Source organism: Dipodomys spectabilis, unplaced genomic scaffold, assembly GCF_019054845.1.
Source record: "Dipodomys spectabilis isolate Male_0828 unplaced genomic scaffold, ASM1905484v1 ptg000032l, whole genome shotgun sequence".
Lineage (NCBI taxonomy): Eukaryota > Metazoa > Chordata > Mammalia > Rodentia > Heteromyidae > Dipodomys > Dipodomys spectabilis.
Genome location: NW_024870709.1, coordinates 33437900 through 33464000, shown reverse-complemented (window position 1 = coordinate 33464000; position 26101 = coordinate 33437900). Strand labels below are relative to the sequence as shown.

Genomic DNA, 26101 nt, shown 5'->3' with positions numbered 1-26101 from the left:
ACTCAGTCAGCCTGCCTAGACATTTGCCCCCTCTTTTCAACACAATCTCTATCAGAGGAAATCAGAGAATCTCTTCAAATCATGAAGTGCCCTGCTTCTAGTGAGCCCCCCAGTGTCTCTAGACCCAGATGCAACCAGAGTCTACCTGAAACATTGCCATTTTTTAAATTATAAAGCTTTCTTACTTCCCTGCTGGCCTTCAAGTCTCTGCTATCATTTGTGTTAAGAGAATTGCTTGTTAAATAACAAGCTCTTAGACAAGTTTTATTTGTTTTCATTTGCGTGATCTTCATTTATTTCTACAAGAGATGTCACTTGCATACTACCTTCACTGTGGACCCTAGTGAGACTCCCCAAGGCCCCTTCTGCCGTGATGCAAGCATCTGCTGTGTTAGATCAGGCATGCACCAGAATTCTGCTGTCTTTCTCAAAGGCAGAGTGCTTGCCTGAGCAAAAAAAAAAAATGCGCAGGGACAGCACCCAAGCCCTGAGTTCAAGCCCCACGAAGTTCTATTCAGAACTCCTGAATAGAAAAGCTGATCTGATTGACCTACAGGATCTTTCTTTTGGGTCAAAACAAAACACAAAAAAGCTGAGCTACTTATCAATAGAGATTAGAAGGATCATGGTACCAGGCCAATCCAGACTAAAAGTTTACAAGACCCCCATCTCAACATAAAAAATTGGATGTGTTGGTACAGGCCTATTATCTTGACTATAGAAGAATTGTAAATAGGAGGCATAAAATGCAGGACTATGAAGGTAAAAATAGAAACCCTAGCTCAAGTATAACCAGAACAAAAAGAGCTGGAGGCATAGCTCAGTCAAATGCCCATCTAGCAAGTGTAAGACACTGAGGTCAAATCGCACGACTGCCAAACAACAACAGAAAGACGCAAGAACTAGAAAAATAGATTCATCTCTCAACAAAGACATACTGAAACATTTTTATTCACACATGTAAACAAATAATATAAAACTAGAGGAGATTTGGGGATACCAGGAAAAAACTCTTTGGACAATACTGATCTTTTTACCTTAAAACCTTCCATCTTTGTTCAATATTTTCTTTGGACTAAATATAGCACCCCAGTGGTAACTATTTCAAATAACTCTTAGCTCTCAGCACTTAACTACAACCCTTTCCCCTTGAATAGAAAACATTCTTTCTACATCTATAGAGAGAACTTTTTTTTGGTCAGTGGTAGGGCTTGATCTCAGGGTCTGGGTGCTGTTAGATTACAGGTGTTCACTGAACCTCTTTCCTATTTGTTCCAGGTAGGTCTCAGTTCTGATATACTATGTGCATAAAAAGCCTATTTGGATGCCTTAACTTACTTTAGTCTTAGCTTAAAGAGGGCATAAAGTATCAAAGAAGATAAAGTACTGTTCTGCAAAAGCATTCCCATTTTTTATAGCACAGCATACTTCAGGAATGGGAAAACATTCTCTTTGAGCCAGAGAATTCTCAAGTAGTAAAGATATGGATCTTGACTCGGAAGCAGGTGGCTCACACCTATAACTAGCTACTCAAGAGGCTTGAACTCTAGGCCTGGGCACTGGTCTTGAGCTTTTTTTTTGCCAAAGACTAAGTACTCTGCCATTTGAACCACAGCGCTCTACTTTCTGATGGTTAATTGGAAATGAAAGTCTCATAGACTTTCCTGCCTGTGCTGGCTTCTAACGACAATGCCTGGATCTCAATCTCCTGAGTAGGCAGTATTACAGGCAGGAGACACCAGTGTCTGGCCTGTTATGTCTTTTTGAGTAGTATTTTCCTTACCATTATGAAATGGCCTTTTCTACCTTTAGCATATTCTTTGTTCTGAAATCTACTTTGTGTGATATTAACACAGCATTTTATTAGTTTTAGCATAACATCTCTTTTCCCACACCTGTACTTTAAATTTACTTGTGTTTATATTTAATGCATTTGTTTTTCTAGGCTGAATTAAAAATATAACCTGCCAATCTCTGCCTTTAAGTAGGATGTTTACATCATTCACATTTAATATGCTATTTGATATTAGTTTATTATCTTGCTATTTATTATTTGTATAATGTTCTATTATTAATTTTATCTGACTTTTACATTAATCAAGTATTTTATTATCATTTATCTTTCTAGTAAGATTTTAAATGATGTTAGTAGTTCTTTTACACAACAAAAATTTAGTTTATCACAGTGGTCCTTTAAATGATATTTTACTACATCAAGAATAGTGTGATTTTTCAAAATAGTATTCTTCTATGCTATTGCACAATACCTTATTTTACATATATCATAGATCTCATAATACATTTTATTATATTTTAAAACAGCATATTTAATAAGATTAAAATAAATCTTATATGTGTTATCCAAACAGTATTTCTAATGATCTTTATTTCTTTATACAGATTAAAATTTCTAACTCAATTCTCCTGCTTGAAGGATCTTAACATCTAGAAATCTGTAATATTAGTAAGGTGTGTACTGTTAATAAATTCTATCAGTTTCTATTTGTGTGAAAAGATTCTTTATTTCATCTTTATTTTTAAAAGAAATTTTTCCCAAACTTCTAGGTCAAAAGTTTCTTTTTTCCTTTTGATATAGCTAAGCTATTGCTCTACTTACTTGCTTTATTTCTAACAATAAATTAATATTCTTTTTTGTCTGTGTATCTGACTACTTTTTCTCTGGTTGTTCTTATGATTTTTACAATTTATCACTGGTTTTGAGAAACTTGGTGCACCTTGATATAGTTTCCTTCATATATCCTGTGCTCATGGTTAATTGAACTTCTGAACATGAAGGTAAAGTTGAAGTCTGTTGATAAAAAAAAATGCTGATAGAACGTTTGAAGTAGTGATGGAAGGCTATAGTAGTTCTCTTATGACGAATTCAATGTTACCAATGAAGTAGGAAGCAGAGTCATTGGCTGGAATGAGGATAGAAGAAGACATCGAAAATGAGAGAAAAATATAAAACTATCATCTAGGAGGTTAAGAGACTCAATAGAGGAGTGATCTTTAATAGGATATTCAAACATCCTTAAGGTTCCACTTAAAATCAGCAATTATGAGTTTAAAGTCAGCATGGATGAATACTTTCTTCTGCTAGGTTCAGCTACAAGAGTGAATGCACTTAGAAAAGATGGATGACCAGTGTTGATGGATTGCCAAGTGATTTCAGCAACTCAGGGTCAGGAAGCTGAGGACATAAACAATGAGATTATATTGATTAACCATAAATATATTTACAGCAAATTGCCTCAGTTGAATGGAAACCACTAAAGGCAAGCTCCTGCATTCAGAAATATACATGTTACAGATACTACTTAACAGTAGAAAGCCTGGGGCTAGAGTAAGCGGTTTTAGAGCAAATTAACTCTGCTTTGACTGAAGTGCTTTTCATGTTCTATGCAGTCATGCCTGCCTTGGCTCCAGTCTATCAGGCCAGCCTTCCTTTACTCCAGCCACCCACTATTCTTTCAACTCCACACTGAATTTCTTCCCTTGCCTTGAACTTGCCATATACACAGAGGGAACATTCAATTCCCTCTGCAAAAATACTGAGGACATACTCTTCTTTGTAATCTCAGCATTCTTGAGTGACTGATATGTTCCTATAAATTAAATGTCTGGTTGGTATGCTTCCTTCTTACTAGAGATGCCTGTTTAATTTTACATTTGTGCCAATGATAGGTTCTGCTATGCTACTATGCTTCCAGAGGGCAGGGATCTTGCTTGTTTGTGGATCCCATTGAAACTAGCATAGTCTCTGACACGCAGGTAGGTGGTAGCAAATATTTTTAAATTAAAGAGAAAAAAAAGTGCATGGAAAAGTTCGATAGGTGAAGCCTGGCGGGAACGGTAACATGTTTGTGGTGGAGAATTCTCTAGGTGTTGCCTTAAGGACCGCAGGGAGTTCATTGAAGAGCGCTGGAGAGCCAGTGCGCCCGCGCAACGGACTTACCGGAAATACGCAAGGGTGAGGCGCGGGGCGGGGCTCTGGTCCCCAGGCAACAAGCCGGAAGCCGCGGATTGCCTTAATCTGTGGCGCGCTCCTCGGATCTGGAGTCCGAAATTTTAGTCGCCGTGGAGGCAGCAGAGGGAAAACGACAAGGCAGGTTGAGGGGCGAAGTTGAGCCTTAGGTGCCGGGGCTACATAGGGCGGGGAGGAACAGAGTGGCGTCTCCAAGCGCTGGTCGAGGGTGCTCCGCACCCTGGACCTGGCCGCGGCCCGGTTCTGTGTGCGCTTCGGGTGCGCTTTCCCTGGGCACGTAGGGCACAGCGCATGCGCGCCGAGTGTGGCCGCTTTGGCCCCCACCTAGGAATCGCTAGTGTAGCTTTCAGTGGGTTTTTGTCTGTGGTTAGAGCGATCTGGTGTAGTCATTTAGACTAGTGGATGTTAGGATGAGGCTTCTGAGAAATGAGTTTTGAGGGGGCCTGGGAGTAAAGTCATAGAGAAAAGGTGTCAGTCTAAGAACGAGGTAAACAGAGGAAAAAGAATGATTGGCCCTCGCATTTATGGGATTTGTGAGAAAGAAGAAAAAACCCGCAAACACTGGAAAGAAAGGTCCATTGGATCACTTGGGAGGAAAGCTTGGAAAGGATTCTTTCTACACCGGGATGTCATTAAACTCTTCAAGAGGAAGGAAGTTAATGGTTGGGATTTTTGTCATATCTGGATAGGATTGATGAGAGGGACAATGTGGAGAAGGCGTTCTTGTTTCTCTTGGGTCAGTCTCCCACAGGGTGGTTTTGCCAGAGTCCCACCATAACTTGCTTTGCTTCTACAGTGACTTCCTGTGGGATAGTGCTTACATTGCTGTGGCTCCCAAGGCCATGACCTCTTCTCACTGAACAACCTGTCCTTTAGCCGGTCACCCTCCCAAATCTTTGTTGGTCAAACCGAACTTCTCAGACTATGCCAGTGTCTCTTGCCTTGAACATTCTCCCCCTCTCCCCCACTTCCATACATGCTTGGCTTTTAGCAAGTACTTCCAAAGTGTTTTCTGATTTAATAGCTGAATGAGTGAGTGAAAGGGAAACCGGCTGGGAAAAAAAAAAAAAGAAAGAGAACCTGGACAAAAATATTCCTAATAGAAGTGAGGAGGAGTGGATAGATGAGAGAGATTTTAGGGAGAGAGTGAATAGATTGTGATTAGGACAAAAAGGAACAAGAGTGAAACCAGGTTTTCACCTGGAACAAGAAAGGTGGGCATCCTAAGCAGTTGCTGTTATAGTAGGCTTACTTTAAGTCATAGCAACAGGGGCACATCTCGGCTTTAGTATTTGTGTATGTCACATGAGTATGATTTCAGTGAATGTAATATTTATATTAACATTGATAAAGTCTCAATAGTTAGGCATTTAGTCAAATGTTTATACTGATTTTTGTATCTATGCTTAAATAACTTTTCTAGGAAGTGTGGCTTAGGCTGTACAGTCCCTGAGTTCAAACCCCAAACTTCAAAATAAGCAAGAAACTAAAACAACACCCCCTTCTTTGTTTGGTTATGTTATTTATATTTGCCACCAGAAGCCATTATTAGTATACAAATTAGTGTAAGGGTTAGTATATTTATAGAATTGTGTAGCCATCACTGTTGTCTGATTTCAGGACATTTAAGTGCTCCCAACAGAAACTCTATGTGTATTAGCAATCACTTTCTATTTCTTCCTTCCTGCAACCACTAATTTACTTTATGTCTTTATGCAGTTACCTATTTTGAACTTCTCTTTAAATGGTATCATTCAGTATGTGGCCTTTGTGTTTAGATTTTTCTCAATAGTTGATACTTTTAAGGTATGTCTGCTGTAGAACATATCAATTCATTATTATTACCAAGTAATATTCTATTATATGGGGATACACTCTGATGTGTGTGTGTGTGTGTGTGTGTGTGTGTGTGTGTGAGTGTGTGCATGCGTGTGTGCTGGTGGTGGGGCTTGAACTCAGAACCTGGGCACTGTTCTTAAAATTTTATGCTCAAGACTAGTGTAGTGTTCTACCACTTGAGGCACAGCTTCCCTTCTGGTTTTTTGGTGGTTAATTGGTGAAAAAAGTCTCACAGACTTTCCTCTCTAGGCAGACTTTGAGCTATGATCTTAGATCTCAATCTCTTGACTAGCTATGATTACAGGCATGAGCCACTCATGCCCAGCATCTTTTAGTTTTCTTGATTGTCCTCTGGCACTTTTTTTTTTTTTTGGTTCTGGGCTTGATCTCTAGGCCTGGGCAGGCACTGTCTCTAAGCTCTTTTGCTCAAGGCTAGTGCTTACTACTTTGAGCCACAGCACCACTTCCGGTTTTCTAGTGGTTAATTGGAAGTGGACTTTCCTGCCTGGGCTGGCTTTGACTTGTGACACTCAGATTTCAGCCTCCTGAGTAGCTAGGATTACAAATGTGAGCCACCAGTACTCAGCAAGGTTCATAAATTTGTACACTTGTTTTCTTCTAAGGCTTTTTTCTCTTAGGTTTAATATATAATTCTCTCTGTGTGTATGGCAGTATGTATTGTACTCAGGACCTCATGGATGTTATGCCACTGAGCTATATCCCCAGCAAATGATTTATTCTAAGCTAAATTTTCTGTATGATGTGAGGTAGTAGTCCACTTTTATTCTTTTTCATATGTATATCAAGTTGTTCCAGCAATTATTGAAAACACTATTCTTTTTGGAAACCTTGTTGGAAAACCAACTCACCATAAATTCATTGGTTCCTGTAGAATCTCAGTTCTATTATATTTCATGTCTTTTAAAATGTGCTTTATGTCTCTGCCACATAAAGAGTTTGTTAATTCTTTGTCCTTCAGTTTTCTTATCTGAAATGTGAATAATAAATAGAAAATACTTTTTGAACTTACAATGAACATTAAAAGGAATATTTTTTTTGGAGTTGAAGTAATCTTTATGAACAATGGCCAGAAATGTCATGAAATCATTATCATCTTGAATATTAGAACCATCCAGGAAGTAATGGAATTCAACATTTTTATCCAGATTTTTGCTGTTAGCATCAATTAGTTATACCATGGTGTTGCATTTTAATTTGTCCATTCATGGATACAGTGCATCTTCACCGGAGTCCTCTCTTCCATTTTTATCCTTCCTCCTTCCTGTCATTGCCCCGAACAGTCTCATCGAGTTTTCTTGTTCCATTTTCTTTCTTTTTTTTATTGTGAGAATACCATACAGAGGAGTTACAATTACATGGGCAAGATAATGAGTATGTTTCTTATCAAGCATTGTTTCACATACATAGATTATTACAACCATATTCACCCTCTTCCTCCCTCTGTGTGCAGTTTTCCCTTCCCACTGCAACCTACACCCCAATCCAGACATGATGAATCTTCCTAGTGTTCTTTAGGTTATATTTCATATTAACTGTTCGGAAATTATCCCAGTTGTTACTGTCACATATCCTAGTCTAACTGTGAATGGTAGTGGAAAAGTTTGAATTGGTGGGAATTACATTTTAACTTTAAGAAATGTCTCTTTAGAGGTAAGTGATGATTTTTTTCAACATACCACGTTTTATTGATCTAGTCTCTTGTTGATAGGAATTGGAATTGTTTTCCGTGTTTTTTTTTCTTTTTTTTTCATTTTGGTCATTTCCACTTTCTGATCCTATTTTCTTTTTTTTTATTGTGAAAATACTGCACAGAGGAAATACATAGAAAATATTTTTGAACTTACAATGAACCTTAAAAGGAATATGTTTAAAGAGCTTGGGACAAATAATATTTTGGTTGATAGTAAGCATCTAATATATCTTAGCTGATTCCACTGTTAACCACTGCCACAATATTGATATCCATCATTATCACAATTATAAAACAAAATAAGAACAAGGTATAAAACAAAATGAAACAAGGTATAATGTCCCACACCTTTAATTCCAGCCACTAGGGAGGTGTATAGATCAGGAAGATCATAATACAAAGCCAGCCAGGACAAAAAGTTAGCAAGACTTCATCTCAAACAACAAGCTGGTATAGTGGCTCACTCTTGTACTCTCAGCTACATTAGAAGAATAGGTAAGAGGATTGAGGTTTGAGGTTGGCAAAGAAGTTCGGGATTCTATCTGAAAAAATACCTAAAGTGAAAAGAGTTTGAGTATGTGCCTTAAGAAGTAGCATGCTTGACTAGCAAGGTCCTGAATTCAAACCCTAGTACTTAAAAAGAAAAAAAAGTAAAATATTAGAGGAAAATACTAGAATTTTTGTTTAGATTAATTGGAAATAAAATCAACTGGAAAATTCTGTAATTATTTTGGTAGATCCTGGAGTAGAAGCCACATATGTGTTACATACACACACACACACACACACACACACACACACACACACACACACACACACACACACACACACACACACACTCTTTGGTTTGGTTTTTAAGGACTACTAGTCTTTCTCTAATTTTTATAATGTTATATTCAGTGTCCATAGCAAGCTAACTTTGTTAATGTACAAATTCCAGTTAAAGTCAATAATCTCCATTTAGTATTATTTGAAACATATTTCAGAGTTATGAGCCTAATGTGTCCAGGCAAGTTTATATACTTTTCAGGTAAGTGTGTATGTACCTAGTAATGATTTTAACGTTAGAGTTTATAAATAAAAACTCCAATTCTCTTTTTCCCTGCCTTTCCTTATCTTTGTATTCATGTTCTAACTCTGTAGTGGCATTTTTCTACTAATAGTGAATTTTGTACTAATAGCAAAGACTAACACAGTCCTAGTTCTCTAGTTAAAAGTAATTCTGTATTTAAGAGTTCTTTATTAAACAAATCTGAGTTACAGACTTCCTCTTTTATTATGATTATCAGTATCAGCTTCTAATACTTCCAAATATTTTGATAGGGCATTTCTTTCATCATGCTTAAATTCTTCCAACATTTTAGGAATGGTATCATTTGTTATGATGTTTTCTCCCACTCTTGTGATGCATAATTATTGTCTTAGGCACTAGCAGTTTGTTATTATTTTTAGATGTCATTGGTCAGAGTGAATCGTTACGGTCCCCGAGGAGGTGGCAGGAAAGTGCTGAAGGCAAAGAAGAAGAAAACTTCAGTGAAGCAAGAATGGGATGTAAGTCTTGACATAGTAAACAATGCAGCCTTACAGTGGAGTAGCCAATGTGATGGCATGGCCTTAGTAACTCAGGAGGGCATTCTGAAAGGGACTCGGTATATAATAGGGTATGACAGGGCATGTTATAACCCTAGTTTTGGAGGGAAAAGCAGAATTTTTTTTCTTTTTTTTTTTAAGAGTATACATACAAGGGATGTGACTTGTAGCTCCTTTGAAGAATTAATCTTAATAGGGATAGGGACTGTTGTCCTAAAAAATATGTCCATCATCTCCACTTTGATTGAGAACTCATTGCTTGAAGACATCTCTAGTTACCTTGTGTCTCCGAACCCTGAAAGATTTTTGTTGCTTAAAAATATATATATTTTCATTATCTTATAGTTGTACAAAGGAGTTCCTATGTCACAAATCAGTTTATAAGTATAATGCACCTTGATCAGTGACAACCCTTTCTTAGCAACCAGTGATACCATAATTATGTGGGTGGCATTTTTAACTGAAAAAGTGGGTAATGCTTGTTTTCTTTTCTTTTCTTTCTTTCTTTTTTTGATGCTTGTTTTCTTGCTCCTTACACCAGAGACTAGCTGAGTATAAGATTTTGCTAAGTGCCTAGAACATATGATGCTTTAATCTGAATGTAATCTGGTTTTACAAAGGGGATTTTTGTAAAAAAAAAAACAAAAACAAAAACACTTTTGTAGTCTTTTAGTTCAGACATTAGTCTGTAGCTTGCTTTACTTTCTAATGTGGAGTATAACCACTCTAAGGGATTCTTTTGGACTTGCAAATTCCTGGGTAGCAGCTAACCATTTTAGCAATCAAACTGACAGCTTTTGGAAGTGGGGCAAAAGACTTCTGTGTTCAGATTGTTTTGTTGCTATTTGATTGCCTGTAATACTTATGATAATGTAAGTATTCTCACCTTCAGGGTAGGTTGGAAGTTCTGTCTACTAATAAGTAGTTATTGCCTAAAATTTGATTAAAACTTTTTAACTTGAAATGTAGTAAAAACTTTCCTTATTTACTTTTTGTCTTCTCTCCAGTGCTGGGAAAAATTTTTGTTTCTTGAAGGTACACGAGACTTTGAAAGTAGTGATAAGTCATTTTGGAGTGAAAAGTAAATGAGGAGAGGTCAACTGAGTAATTCTATTTTTATTAAAATAGTTAAGACATTTTCTTAAATGGCTTATAAATTAAGTTTAAAGGCAATTTCAAGAATATATAGTTTTAAGCAATAAAGGTACTGATGAAATTATGCTTTTTTTTCTTTCATGAGGATCGATTCCAAATAACTTTTGAATGCCTGAATTTTGTTAGCACTATTGAAAACAATTTTCATTGCCATGATTGAACATTTTTATGGTGATCACACTTTCCGTTAGGAATCTTTACAAGGGCTTCATGGAATCCCGGAGTTCTATGAAATACAATTTGAAAATGACAATTTTGGTTAATCTTTCTCATTTTGAATATATACTATTATCCTTATTCCTTTAATATAATTGAATATTATCTGTAAGACTCCTAAAAATCGTCTGTTATTTTTTATACGATACCTAAAAGTAATCATGTTAATAGTTATGTTAGAATACAGTTCCGAGAAAGAAGTGATTTTTGGTGTCAGAATTTTGAATCAATTTTCAATTGGTTTCAGTATTTCAATATTTTAAACTTTCAGATATTTCAGTAACTGTTAATTTTTCATGAGGAACCTGGCTTTTTTAAACTGAAGATCATCTTTTAAAAAATTTATTATTTATTTTTGCAGAATACTGTGAATGATCTAACAGTTCACCGAGCAACTCCTGAAGATCTTGTAAGTTTAGTATTAAAAATTAAGTCATATATTAAAGGTTTGATTTGATATTAGATTTTTTTACCGTTAGTATAGAAGCCAATCATGTCCTAGAAGCATATATTCTGGACCTTCTAATTTTACCTTGGCATACAAGTTTGTTTAAGAATTTTATTAGATAAGTTTAGTTTATAGTTCAAATTTCTGAAGTTTATAATTGCCTTGTAGATATCTGCCTTTTCATGTATCGATGTCTTCATCATTGTGTTATTACTTTCTTATGCAAATATATTGATCTAGTAAGTATAGTAAGTTATCCTTTGAATATTTATTTCATGTATATTTCTACATTTGGACTTCAGTCTTTGTTTTGTTCCTGTTATGTTCCTTACTTAGGACAGTTTCCCTACCTCTTATTGAAATCTTAATTGGCTTAAAAAAAAAATTACCTCGGTCCAAGTGCTGGTGGCTCATGCCTGTAATCCTAGCTACTTAGGAGGCTGAGATAATGAGGATTGCTGTTCAAGGCAGTTCAAAAGGCAGGAAAATCTGTGAGACTCTTTATCTCCAATTAACCTCCAGAAAACCGGAAGTGGCACTGTGGCTCAAAGTGGTAGAATACTAGCCTTGAGCAAAAGTGCTGAGGGATATAGTGCCCAGGCCCTGAGTTCAAGCCCCATTGGTTGGGGGGAAAATACTTCATGATTTCATTATCTTCATAACAGAACTAAAATCCAAGCTTAGAAATGTATCACTTGTCCCTTTCTTTCCTTATCTCCTCTTAGTTCAAATTCTTGTATCTTTTGATAGCTAGCATTCTTGTAGAGCTACAGTTGGACTCTACAGTCTTCTTTGTAATGTGGCCTTTTTCCAGAAAATCAGCTTAGTAGGCTTACCATAGCCACTCTGCTTACTGTCATAATGTTGCTCTCTTTGAGCACATAGAAAATCCTTCCTATATTGTACTACTTCATGAGGTTGGTGCTTGTCGCACTTTGTAAAGAAAGCTTAGCGGTTTTAGGAATGTTAAAAATGATTTGATGTTGGGAAGGCTGTTGGTACCAAAGGAAACTTACTTTGCCTTTTATCCTACTTCTTTTTTTTCTATAGGTTTTTATTTATTTATTTTTGTTTAAAATGTTAACTTGTTGTTGTTCCAGTACTAGGACTTGAACTCAGTGCTATCCATTAGCATTTTTGCTCAATGCTGGTGCTCTGCCAGTTGGGCCACAGCTCCACTTTTGGCCTTGTAGTGATTATTTGAAATAAGAATCTCACAGAGTTTCTTCTCTGGCCTGGCTTTGAACTGCACTTCTCAGATCTTAGTCTCCTGTGTAGCTAGGATTACAGGTGTGAGTCACTAGCACCCAGCAATATTAACTATTTTTAATTGACATAATTATACATATTTATTGGGCACTGTAATATTTTGATACATGTGTATATTGTGTAATGTCTAAATTAGTTAAGATAATCTCTGTAGCAAATAATTTGTCATTTATTCAAATACCTGTCTTTTAGATTAATACATACTACATTATTTTTTATCTGCAGTCACAGTAATATTCAGTTTACCTAGAAATAATTTTCCTATAGTTGTGTAGACCTAAAAAATAATATGTCAAAAATGTCACTATGTCTAACACAAGTAAAAATAATTTTTTAGATATATCTAGTTCATACTCACAATATTTTGGTTGTCCTAAACAATATCATCTTTATTTTTTGTGATTTATGATACTTTAATATGTGACTATTAGGTTTTTTGTTGTTGTTGTTTTGTTTTGTTTTTTATTGGTTGTGGGGCTTGAACTCAGGGCCTGGGCTATGTCCCTCATCTCTATTGCTCAAGGGGCTATAGCACTCTACTACTTTGAGCCACAGTGCCACTGTTAATTAGAGATAAGAGTCTCATGGACTTTCCTCACAGGCTGGCTTCAAACTACAGTAGGCTATCCTGAGTAGGAAATGTCTTTGTTACTTAGAAGATTCCTTTGTATTTTTTTCTTTTTTATCTAGATACGACGTCATGAAATCCACAAGTCAAAGAATAGAGCATTAGTACACTGGGAACTTCAAGAAAAAGCTTTGAAGAGAAAATGGAAGAAACAGAAACCAGAAACTTTGAATCTCGAGAAAAGAAGATTGTCTATCATGAAGGAGGTACTGCTAAAATGCATTGTCAATAGAGTTCAAAGAGTGATAATTGGATTCTGTCTTTTTCCCTCAATTGCTTTCACATTAAGTGACTCTAATATTCTTATACAGTGATCTACATGTGAACTTTGTAAAAGAGCAGTGGAATGATGATTGTAGTCTAGTATGATGGGTTAAAATTTTATTCTACAGCTAAGTAGCTATGTAAGTTAAACTAATATTTAATTCTCAGCCTTTAAAATTTAAAATTGATGTTTTTATTTTTGTGAGATTTTAATGATATAGTACCTATAAAGTGATCTGTACAGTCCTTTGTGCTTAATTAGTACCTTATATACATAAATTGCCATAATTATTTTTGTCAGTTCAGTTGTAATGCTGTCAGATTACTTAGCAAAAGTAGAATAGGATAGACTAGAATAGAATGTTGTGTGCCTGTCCAACTAGCTAGTATGCCATTTCTTTTTGGCTTAACCTTTTGCCATATGTTGGGTATTTGGACAAGTAATCAGATATGCAGGGATAAACAGTACAAGAGGAAACTAGCACACACACACAAACAGCCTTTCTTTAATTTGAGCTGAAATAATTGGAAAGGAATGTGCTTTGTAGTTCCTTGTTCAGGTGCAAACTTATGGCACTTGGCTGGCTGACTAATTAATTTATTAGGGTTCCTAATAATAAAATTGCACTGTTACATACACATCTTCAGGAAGGATTGTATCTCCCAAATAAATTTTCACATGAGCTTGAGAAAAGGACAATGGATTGAGAGAGAATACTTCTTTACAGGTATGTAGTTCTTGGACAAGTAACACTTATTTAAAATGTTAGAGGCTAATTCTCATTGAAAGGCCTAAAACCACAAATCTAATCTGAAAAAAAGCTACACCCTTGCAGAGCATCAAATATTTGTTGTTTCACTTTCTAGTGGCTACTGACTATATCTTGAATTTCTCATGGGTGCTTAGAAGTAGGAGCTGAAAGAAGAGCTAAGAGAGAAAGATTGTAGAAGTAGAAGAGTTATGAGAGAGAGATTGAATTTTCAAGCCTTCTCTTGGTAATGCTGCTTTCTCCTGCTCTACTGCTATAATAGTTTCAACCCTGCTGCACTTTAGGATTAATCATGATTGAGAGACTCCATTAAAAATAAAACTGTATTTGGATGCTGTACTTAAGGTTTCTGATTTACTTAACCCAGGGTTTGTCCCCATTAAGATATTTTTTAAGACAGTTTTCTGTGTAATTTTAATATGCTACACAGGTTGAAAACCTCTGCTCTTGGTGAGATTTAGATGTTTCCTTTTTTTTTTTTCAGTCCTGGGGCTTGAACTCAGGGCATGGGCACTGTCTTTTTTTGCTAAAGGCTAGCATTCTGTCTTTGAAGCCCCAGCTCTACTTCTGGCTTTTTAGTGCTTAATTGGAGAAAAGAGGATCACAGACTTTCTTGTCTGGGCTGGCTTTGAATCATGATCCTCAGAGCTCAGCCTCTGAATAGCTACAGTTAAGACATGAGCCACCAGCACTCAGTGGGGTTATCTTTTAACATCTTGAAAGTCACTATTGAGAAATCTACTTTTTCTTTTGAATGACCAAGTAGTATAGATTTACTGTAATTTAATTATCTAGTATTCTATTGGTGGAAACTTGGGTTATGTATTATAGAGTATAGTTGGGTTTTTTGGTGGGGGAAGGGGTCTTTAAAACATTGACTTTAACGAAATAGAAATTTAGTTTGGCCTCATGAAAGAGTTCACAAGTAGTTGATAGCTGATAGAAAGACTTGAAGTTCTTACTGCAGGTCTTCTTGTCTGTTGAGTACAAAAAGCCCATTGCAGTTTCCTTGTTACATGTAAGCTGGAAGAAAGGAAAACACAGTTCATGCTACTTCTGGTATCCTATGGAAGTTTGGGTTTGTGTCTTGTTGGCCAGCAAGTGAGTGCATGGCTATCCTTCCTGGAAAAATGGTTGGGAAACTTAGATGGATGTGTGGATAAAATGTGGGAGTTCTGTTAAATGCAAACTAGATGAAAAACTATTGGTGGATCAGTAAGAATGTTTGCCATCCACAGATTGCTCCCTACTTTGTTGCTATAAATAATGTAATGAAGATTCTTGAATGTATTTTGGAGCACTTGCTTATTTCTAGGATAAATTATTAAAAGAACTGTTGAGTTAAAGGCTGGGGTCTTAGCTTGGCAGTAAAGCACTTAAGTTAGCATGTATGAAGCTCTCAGTTTAATCCTCAACGCTAAACAAAAAGAAAGAAAAGAAAATGACTAAGTCAAAGGATAGGTACAGTTTTTGTTTTGATGTTATTAAATTTGTAATGTCTATTCAAGGGATGACATGAGACCAAAGGAAAAAGCCACTATCAGCTTAATTATGGAGGCTGACTTGTAATACATTAAAACTACTACATTCATGCCTTTGGATTTGGGCTCCTAGATTAATATAGAGAAAATTTCTTTGGCCAAAGTCATTTTTAGATTTTATTTGTTATGTGATTCACCCAGGCCATGGGATTCAAGAAAATTATCAAACTCAGATAAATTATCAAACTCATTAGGATTTCAGAAATTCTAAAATTGTAATAACTCCTCCAAGTGTCCTGTTTTCGAATTCTGTCTGCTTTCTATTACCATGAAACAAATGAGGCATTTACAGTAATTTTTTTTTCAGGGACCTTGACTCATCCTTTTTGAAAATCCAAAATGTGCATCATTAAGCATAAGCTTGTGGTCCTTAAACTCATTTAAAGTAGTAATATCTATGGATGGACTTGCAGAAACAGTTTAGCTTCCAAGAGAATGAGTATTGTTAGAGAAAGCAATGGAAGGCTAATATACTAATCTTTGGCTATTTGAACCATCTCTCTGTCCCAGGAAGCAGAGGTTAGCAGAATAATATTTTTACTTGGCCCCATTATAATTGGTGTTGTTATCAATATGAGTAGTAAAATTCTTGTTTCTGTCAGTTTCATGTCTTTATTTTGATAGGTAAGTGCTTTTTGAAATAGTTAATCAAAACTGTCATTAGGAAATAAACGTGTAATTTTTCTAGTATGGTGATAGATTATAACAATTTATTTACATTCTTTCCTAAGTTCTTAATTTCATGTATTTGCAAGGTGTCTTAATAGGAATAGAAATTTAGTTCATGGGATAATATAATTTATGTTGTAACAACATCCTCAAACATCTTTAGAGTATTATACAGGTTTTCAATGTGTACATACCTTTATAACTACCTGCAGGCTGGTCATATCTATTAGGAGAGTAAACATAAGGAGGCTGAATTTTGCTGTGTTTTTTGTGTAGGCCTAGAAGCCTAGTCTTCTGGCTTCAAATGTGTTCTTGGCTTTATCCAATTCTAACACCTCTTTATGGAAGGAACATATTCAAGACTTTTTTCTTACCAACTGAGCTAGCTGACCTTGGCTATATAGAAGGGAAAAGTAAAAATATGACTCATTTTTGTCGGTGTCCTTAAAGACCAAGGTCACATGATATAATTAGAAACATTTTGATATGAATATTACCAGATGTTCATTGATTTGAGTCAGTGTTAGAAAATGGACTTTTGAGATTCTTTATATTTGCTTTTAGTCTAGCTTCTGACTTTGCTGACAGTTTTCGCAGTCCCTAAGTTGAAAGTATGTAAACAGAGGTACAATTATAATGGTGTGTTTTGAGTTCCTATATCTTAATGATGAAATACCTACTTTTTTTATAAATATAGAAGCATCACATTTTTTGTATATTTTTTATTGTAAAAATACTGTACAGAGGGGTTACAGTTACATGAGTAAGGTCATGAGTACATTTCCTATTGAGCATTGTTACCTCCTCCTTTGTTTTTCCCTTACCATCCCTTCCCTCCCCACCTCCTCAACCCCCTCATCCCCATGGGTCAACCTGTATCCTTATTTCAGCATTTTGTTATTTCCAGAAGCATCACACTTTAATACCATGTTTTCAAAGTTTTGAATTATGTCTTACTAGTAGATTATAAGATTATTTTAGTGGTTGAAACATCTCTTGAGTTAATGGCTCAGAAATTCTTATTTTTAATATATGTTTTACAAACTGTTGATCAAAATTTATTAATGGATTATAAGATCAAGTTACTGGGTTATAACCATCATTTAAAAAACAGTGGAATAGAAATTAAAAGTAAAAAGCTAGTTTTCATATATAAGTGAAACTTGTTGTATGTCTGTGTTTGTGTGTGTACTGTTTTACAAAATTAATATGGATTATTTGGAATTGCATCCATGCATCTGAAAATCATTAATTATTGTAATACCCCCATCTACTGGTGCTTAAGGACATTGCCATTGATGGATTTTTAGGAAGGCAGAGATCTGTTTATGTTATACTTTGTATCTTTGTGTGGTCTTTTGTGATTTGAAAAGTAAATATATTTTTTCTGAATAATATTTGTCATTAACACATGTCTAGATTCTTTCTGATCAATATCAGATGCAGGATGTGTTGGAGAAATCTGATCATTTGATAGCTGAGGCAAAAGATCTGTTTGTTGATGTTCCTCGGAGACGCACAGGTAAGTATTCAATTCAAGCAAAAGTTCTTCTTGTTATTAATCCACAGGTGACTATTGGGACTATTTTAAAGTTCTTTTTTTAGGCATTATATTGTTGTAAGGTGAATTTTCCCAGCAGCTACATTTGGGTAGATGGAATATTGGAGTCTTTTTTACATAGTTAGCAGGCTACAGGCAGCCAGTTGTTACAAAGGCCTGCAGCTTCCAAATACACATAACATGGTTAGGAATCAGACTAGAAAAGAAAGAAAGAACAAAAACAATACCAACAAACCAATTCAGCTCCGATGGAGAGCTGTATTGGGATTCCATGATGGCTGGAGACAAGCCAGGAGACCGGACCCAGGATGATCATGGAGACACATGTGGCCTGGTATCATTGTGGCTGGTTAGGCCTAAATAGGATCTGAGCAGGGGGCAGGTCCACAGGAAATCCCAGTTCCAGGCACTGGACTGACAGATTCAGTAACTGGAGGCAGGGCATTTCCTTCCCTTAGCATGAAGACAAGATGCCAGACCCTACTATTTAATGTGTGGCCAGTATGGCCCTGGCCAGACTTGACCTCCTTACCTCAGTATTATTTATATTACGTGTGTTCAAAGTTTATTTATATTACAATAATTCTAAGGTAGGCTATTAAGGTTAGAAGTCTAATAATGTTTGCTCTTTACTAAGACTATTGATTATTATAAATTATTCAACTAAAGAAAGATAAATTATAATTATTAGAATATGGTATAATATGAAGAATTTCATGATTTTAAAATTGTAACTTAATAGTTTATAATATTAAAGTTACATATACTGAAAATGCTTGTGTTTTTATATAATTTTAGTAAATCTATATGAAATCTAAAGCAACTTTAGTTTCTTAAGAGACATTTTACCTTTTTTTCAGATGTACATGATTTATTTTAATGTATATAACCAAGTTATTTTAATATCTCAAAACAACATGATTCATTTTAGTATAAAGTTTGAATCCTACTCCTATGTATGGCTATACCACCCTGAACATGCCTGATCTTGTCTGAAGCCTGTCTCAGCATTAATTAGTGTTGAACTGTGGGACAGTTGCTTAATGTCTTTATAATTATTTTATAGATTAGTTTATTGGTTTGTAAAATAATAATAGAATATATATTGAGTGTATATGTACATCAGCATTTCAAATGGCTGATATATATCACTATATAAATGTGCACTGCTATTAGAAACTACTTGAGATTGCATGATGACAAAAACTATGCAGCCCAGAAGTTGTGAAATCAGTTTAGTTAACTGAAACAAAATCATCAACACTTACTTCATTCTGCAGGGTTTCCAAATGTCACAATGGCTCCTGATTCCTCTGAGGGGCCCGTTGTGGTAAATCAAGACCCTGTCGTCCAATCTGTCATAGAACCCCAGGTAATATCCTGTTTTCAAGTACATAATTCTTAGGCTGAAATTAAGTTGATATAAGCATATGGTAAACATTTTAAAGTCTTAATTGCTCATTGTGGTTGCTAGATTTGCTCGAACATACTGCACTTCTATGTGAATAACATTTGAATTCATGAAAATATGAGACTATAATAATAGTCAACATTTATTGAATGCTGATTTAGGAAATAGGTCCTGTTATGCACATTTAATAGATAAAGAGACTGAGGCTCAGAAAAATAAAATAACTTGTGCAAGATCACATTGTTTACATAAGATATACAATTCTCATTTGGGGTATGCCACTCAATAATATGGCCACTATCTGTCATCGTAGAAGCAACAGATGTTTTCCATGGGGAATCAGGTGAGTTTGTGCTTCTACCCTGCTGTTTACTAGCTATTTGATTTTGAGTTGATTTGAAAGATATCTTCCTGAGTTGGATCAGTGTTTTTAGTGTCTGATGTCTGTCTGTCTTTCTTCCTTCCCTCCGTTCCTTCCTCCCTTCCTTCCTTCCTTCCTTCCTTCCTTCCTTCCTTCCTTCCTTCTTTCCTTCCTTCCTTCCTCTTTCCTTTCCTATCCTATCAAATAGGATTAGAATATATGTGATGGTATGTATATCATTCAGCTGTTTCAGGCTACATAAAGTACCTAGAGTACTGCCAGAAATGTAGTTCTTCATTAAATGTTGTTAGGTACTTTTGAAATATAGCTGCCTAGAAAACTGGGAGGATGCTATTACAGTAGTAAAATAATTATCTATATTATAAACTAATTCTAAGTCTTGCTCAAAATATTTAGAATTCTGTGATAGTATAGTGTATGTTTTCAAAAATCCCATGAAGAATTTAATATTAAAAGCTGATAGGAATAATTATGGCTTATTAGTTGCCTAATGAAATTTCCTAAATTACTTATACCTTCCATGGAAAAAGGGAGAATCTTTAATTTGAAGTATGAGCCTATGGAATTGTTACATGTTTGACTGAAGTTATACATTTATTTCAATAAATTAGACAATGTAGTTCTCTATTTGGCAATTACACTTTCAGTCATTAAGAGTCTAGGTGCATGCACATGCACATGTGTATTAGCAATATGAATAAAGGATATTTCATTCTGTCAAAGCAAAGAGTCTGTGATCATATCTGAGCCTATTAAGTTAGTAATTTCAAAGTAATATTATTGGTACAACTAGTTTTCCTAGATGGTTCCAAATTCTTACTCAATTTATAACTGATAACAAATTTAAAACAATGAGGAAACCTTCTTAGTATATACCAGGGACTGTACAGAAAAATAAATGGCTGTGAGGGAGGAGAGAGAAGACACTGATAGATAAGCAGACGACCTCCAGACTTCAGAAAATAAATCAGTACTATTATAAAGAACCTTGAGTCACTGGACACTGGTGGCTCACGCCTATGATTCTAGCTACTCAGAAGGCTGAGATCTGAGGATCACGGTTCAAATCCAGCCTGGGCAGGAAAATCTGTGAGACTCTTATTGCCAATAAACCACTAGAAAACTAGAAATGGCGCTGTGGTTCATGTGGTAGAGCGCTTGCTTTGAGCTGAAGAGCTGAGGGACAGTGCCCAGGCCCAGAATTCAAGCCCCATGACTGACAAAAAAAAAAAAAAAAAAAAAAAGACCCTTGAATCACCAAGAAAGGATGAAATGGAAATCATGTAAGTTCTCTGGACCCTTTCTATTTATAATAGGAATAAGTGAGACTTAACTCATCATGTATTATTCGCCTAGGTCTTGTACTAGCTGATTGGATACATGATGAATAAAGTATGCCTCTGCATTGGGCTGGGGAAATGGCAAGGTCTGAGGTTAGAGAAGTAGTCAGGAGCTAAGACTTGAAGGGCTAAGGACTCAGGAAGTAGAGTAGAGCCACTAAAGGCTTTTAAGAAGAATGGAATCAGTGAGATTGATTGTGGTGTGGAAGATGGATTGGAGAACCAGACTAAGACAGGGTCTGGTTCTTAGTCTGTTTATCTGTTGCTACTAACACTATAGACTGGGTCGGTAGTGATAGTAGTAGTAGTAGTAATAGTAATAGGTTTACTTTGGGTTATTTTTCTAGTCAAAGTTGAAGGACCATATATAGTGATGGCCTCCTTTTTTTTTTTTATTGTAAAAATACTGTACAGAGGGGTTACAATTACATGGGCAAGGTAATGAGTACATTTCTTATCAAGCATTGGAGCCTCCTCCTTTGTTTCCCCTTCCCATCCCTTCCCATCCTCCCTCCCCCCTCCCAATCTCCCCCCCCCCCCCCCAAGTTGTAAAGTTCCTTTTCAACATAACGACTTGTACATCTCATTGTTGCAATGGGTCCACCTGTATCCCTATTTAAACGATTTGTTTTTCCCCTTCCCCTCTACAGATTATACCAACATCAAATACTGTGGGGGAGGGTGGCCTCCTTTCTGGAAGATCTCTTAGGTACATGTGGCACTATATGGTAAGAGACAAGGTGCTGCAGGAGACCTAGCCAAACTGGCCGTTAATAACAGACCCACTTATCCATTAATTGCATGAATGGATTGGTCCATTCATGAGGACAGAACTAATTACTTTCTTAACTGTCCACTTGCACCTACCACTTAGTATTTCATAATGGAGATTAAATGTCACTGGTTTTGGAGAAGACAAACAATATTTAGATAATAGCTCTCTACTAGAAGACTTTGGTTGGAATCTTACTGAGAATGGTGAGAGCTTGATCCAAAGCAATGGCAGTAGGGAAAAAGTAAAAGATAGAGGTACATTTGAGAGTGATTAAAAGGCAGTAGAGTTGATAAGATTGGGTGGCTGTCTGGATGTGATAGTTGAGAAACATGAGTAATCCAAGTTGCTGGCTTGAGCAAATGAATAGAAATAGTGGTGCTTGCTGCTCGTGGTCCTAGGTAATCTTGGCAGCAGTGAAGTTTCTGGAAGAATGGTGGGAGAGGCTTTATGATGTTCAATTTTAGACATTTGAGTAGGGATATCTTTTGGGTAGTTGATGTACATATTTAGGGCTCAAAACAGATTTGGGTGAAAGAGATTTGGAAATGAACAGGATTTGACTTGCAATTGCACTTGTGGCTTTAGTTAAAATCATTTAGAAAATGGGTCAGATGGGAGAAGAGAAGGTTCAAACAGATGACCAGGAAGACCTTGAGTCCCATTGTGTTTAAAAAGCAGGTAGAAAAAAAAAACTAATAAAGGAGATAATGAACAGCCAGCCAGAAGACAAGAAAATCCAAGAAATTGTGGTGTAATAGTTATGAGATATTAAAAGAATGTATCAAGAAGATTTTAAAAGAAACAAATGAGTGATCATTAAAGTCTAATGAGTCATAGAAGTAAGGGAAAAGCAAAGATAGAAATATTGATTTGACTTAGGAATAAATGTGTCAATACTATCTTGTAGAGAAGATTTTGAATAGAGTAGTCAGAAGCAAGCTGAAGAGTTTACAAGTAGAGAACAACTTCCAAGGAGTTTCGTGGTGAAAGAAAGTAATAGTAGTTAGTAGATAGGGTTAGGGTCAGATGGAAAGTTTACTTATATTTGCACATATTATTGAAGATAATATAGAGAGAAATTATGCTAGAGAGAGAAAGGATGATTGATAATGTAGAATTTGTTGAGAGGGGTTGATTGTAGACTATATGGAAGGGTTAGACTCAGGAAGAGCTGAAAAGAGCCAAGTTGATGGCTCACACCTGTAATGCTAGCTACTTGAGAGATGGATTGAGAAGATAGCCTGGGAAAAAAGCTTGTGAGACCCCATCTCAACTAATAAAAATGTTGATACTATGGTTCATGCCTATCATTCCAGCAACATTGGAAGGATAAAGAGGAGGATCATGATCCAGACTGGTTCCAGCAAAGACTCTGAGACTGTATTGAAAAATAATAAAAGCAAAAGAGGTTTAGGGCATGATAGAGCCTACACCAAGAGCAGGACCAATTAAATAAATAAAAGAAACAAAAAAATAGGAAAAATGTGTATTTAAATCAGTTATTGTAATTTTTATTATTGTATTGAGATAGGCTCTTAATGAAGTAGATGATGATGGAGAAGAAGGCACTATTAACAGCCAGTCAGAAGAAAGTGAGAATGAGTTGGATAATTCTCAAACTGCCATGAATACAGACAGGTATGTATATATGGCATCTTACTTTAGTGTGTGCTTCCTCAGACCAAGAACATTCATTTACACACAACCACAATCAGGAAAGCACATTCAGCTCATGCTACTATCAAATCTGTATACCTTAGATGTCTCCAGTTGTCCCAATAAAAATGATCTATCATGGGGCTGGGAAGGTAGCTTAGTGGTAGAGTACTTGCCTTGCATGCATGAGGCCCTGGGTTTGATTTCTCAGCACCACATAAGCAGAAAAAATCTGGAAGTGGTGCTGTGGCTCAAGTGGTAGAGCACTAGCCTTGAGCTGAAGAACTGAGGGATAGGGCCCAGGCCCAGTAGTTCAGGCCCCATGACCGACAAAAACAAAAACTATCATTATTTCAAATGTGTATTGTACATTTTGACAATGTCTTACTACTTTAGAAAAGACATAATTTAGGTTTATATTTTCCCTTTTAGTGGTCTCAGAAGATGAAAGAACACTTTTAGATCCTCTGTTATTTCTAGTTTTATTGCATTGCATTCCAAGTATGATTAGTAATATTTCTATTTGTGGAACTTAATGATGTTTTCTTTGTGACCTAATCTGTGATCACATTTAGTGAACGTTCCATGTGTGTGCTTGAAAAGAGGGTACAGCTCTATTAACAAGGTAGAGAATTCTAAATGTGTATCTGTAAGACCTATCTCATTGATTGTGTTGCTTACTTGTGTCTTTAATTTTGCCACTATCATTATACTGAGAGTAGTGTATTAAAGTCTCCTATTACTAGTTTTTCTTTTTCTTTGCATTTCTTATTTAAGTATATTTAATTGAAGGAAAATACATGTTCTCATAAAATAGGATTGCTGCAGTTTTTGGTACATGGATATTCATAAATGTTATGTCTTTAATTGATTACTGACAGCATGATAAATTATCTCTTAATAAAAATTTAAAGAATTTAATGCATTTTAGCTTCAGTTCTACTTTAATACAAGGAACGAAACCTCTGCTTTCTTCTTCTTTCCAATTGTCTGATTCATCTTTATTTTTTATATTTAATGTTTTGCACTTTATATTCTGTTTAGCAGTTATTTTATGCTAGGTGTGTCTCTTGTATACAGTGCAGAGCTGGGTCTGGTGTGGTAGCCAATCTTTATTCTTTTATTGTCAGAATAATCTTGTAACGGTAATAGCGTTGGTATGTTTGATGCCAACTTTGTCATGTTATGTATGGATAGTATAATACACATAAGCACTACATGCTTAATATGTTTAATATTTCCCTCTCTCCAAGATACAGTCTTGCTATACAGCCTAGAATGCCCTTGAACTGGAGATTCTCCTATCTTAGCTTCCTGATCTGAGGTGTGCACCACCTCATCCAGCAGTGGTTTCCCATTGGTTGTATTTTCTCTGCTCTTTTAATGGTATTTGGGTTTTAATTTTTTTCTTATTCAGGCAGTGCTTATTTTATTTTTCTGGTATTTATCTGTTTCTGTTTTTTGTTTTAGAATTTCTGATTCAAGGTTTGTATACACACATTCACATGTTCCAACATGTACACACACACACAATCTCCAAGTGCAGTAGAAGTACATTTAATTTCATATGGAGTGTTGTGTTATAGCTTTCTTCTGCCTGCTTCTTTTGGTAGGGAGGCGAGGAGAGTGCATTACTTGTACCATTTCAGTTTTTACTTGGTTATATTATCTTTGTGTGGATATAAACATCTTTAGTCTGTGCATTTGTGGAGAGTTTGGAGTGTCTCATAAGGTTTCAAGTTTCATAGCATTATAGTCTAAGTGTAGTTTATTTAATAGATACTTAATCTTAATATAAACGTTATCGATGGGTGAAAGTTGATCTCTTATCTCTATGGTGGTTCTGTTTTGTCTTGAAGGACTTTCGCTTTTTCCTCCTTCTCTCAGCCTCCAAGTGCCCCAAGATTACCACCTGGGTTCTGCGTACTTACATGTTTCTTTGAAGTGTTGGGAATTCCTAGGTTTATTAAAAAGCATTTGTCACATTAGGCTCTTAGCCTTCTTTGTCTCTGTGTACTTATGACCAAAGCATCTGGTCGGGCTTCACAAATGTCTTCACTGGAATTTGGTGATGGTTTGGGTGGTTTTTTTTTTTTTTTTCTACTTATAGGTAATTTGAAATTGTCTTTGAGTAATATAGAGGATGGTGTGGTACTGTTTTATTTGCACTTTTGGTTGCAAGATACACAGGGATTCACATTCCACTGATCATTTTCTTAGAGACACTTAGAAATATGTGTTACCTTGAGCACTTTTTATTCAGAAATAAAACTAGGTATAAGCTGAATTGCCTTTTTTCTATACATGTCAATCAAATTATTGTATTTTACTTTGTTTGGCTAAAAATAATTTTAGTTGTGCATGCATGCATTACATTAGCTTGTTAATGTCTGTTTTAAGGTGGTATATTAACTTAGAATCAAGAGAACAAGCCATTGCTTATATACTAGTTAGTAAATGTATAGGTCTCTATTTCCTTACTTTGACAAGGTAGAATGTATAATATTTCAGATATTATGCAGCTTTAAAAAAATCTCTGTATGTTTCTGTGAGCACTAAACAGATTTCTCACTGAGATAATGCTAAATATTCTAAATATTTCAAATCCAATCTTCATAAGCTCCTGCTGAGTCTCTCCCTTCCCCAGTTGTGGAATTTGAGATTGAATTTAGGCTTTGGGGCCTCCTGCTCTGTTGCTTTAGCCATGTCCCTTCTTGTTATTGGTTTATTTTTGGTGCTCAGGGCCTCCCACTCTACTTGTCTTTTTCACTCATGGCTACTGCTTTACCACTTGAGTCATATGTCCAGTTGGTTAACTTTAAAAGTGTCTCCTGAATTTATCTATGTGAGCTAGCTTTGAACCTTAATCTCCAGATCTCAGCCTTCTG

At 35.8% G+C, this 26101-nt stretch overlaps 1 protein-coding gene across 3 annotated transcripts in view; it reads left to right on the top strand.

Annotated features, from left to right (window-relative positions):
* The first annotated feature begins 4011 nt into the window (after positions 1–4011).
* Positions 4012–26101, top strand: part of Spice1 (spindle and centriole associated protein 1) — a 50769-nt gene continuing 28679 nt past the window's right edge. For 2 of the 3 annotated variants that reach the window (XM_042676923.1, XM_042676921.1), the window contains exons 1-7: positions 4012–4108; positions 8991–9089; positions 10861–10908; positions 12907–13050; positions 17508–17610; positions 18930–19021; positions 23089–23195. In XM_042676923.1, the coding sequence (XP_042532857.1) occupies positions 8991–9089; positions 10861–10908; positions 12907–13050; positions 17508–17610; positions 18930–19021; positions 23089–23195 (593 nt within the window). In that variant the 5' untranslated portion in view covers positions 4012–4108. Of the gene's footprint in view, positions 4109–8973; positions 9090–10860; positions 10909–12906; positions 13051–17507; positions 17611–18929; positions 19022–23088; positions 23196–26101 lie in introns of all 3 variants that reach the window. The other variant, XM_042676922.1, reaches the window with a different exon arrangement.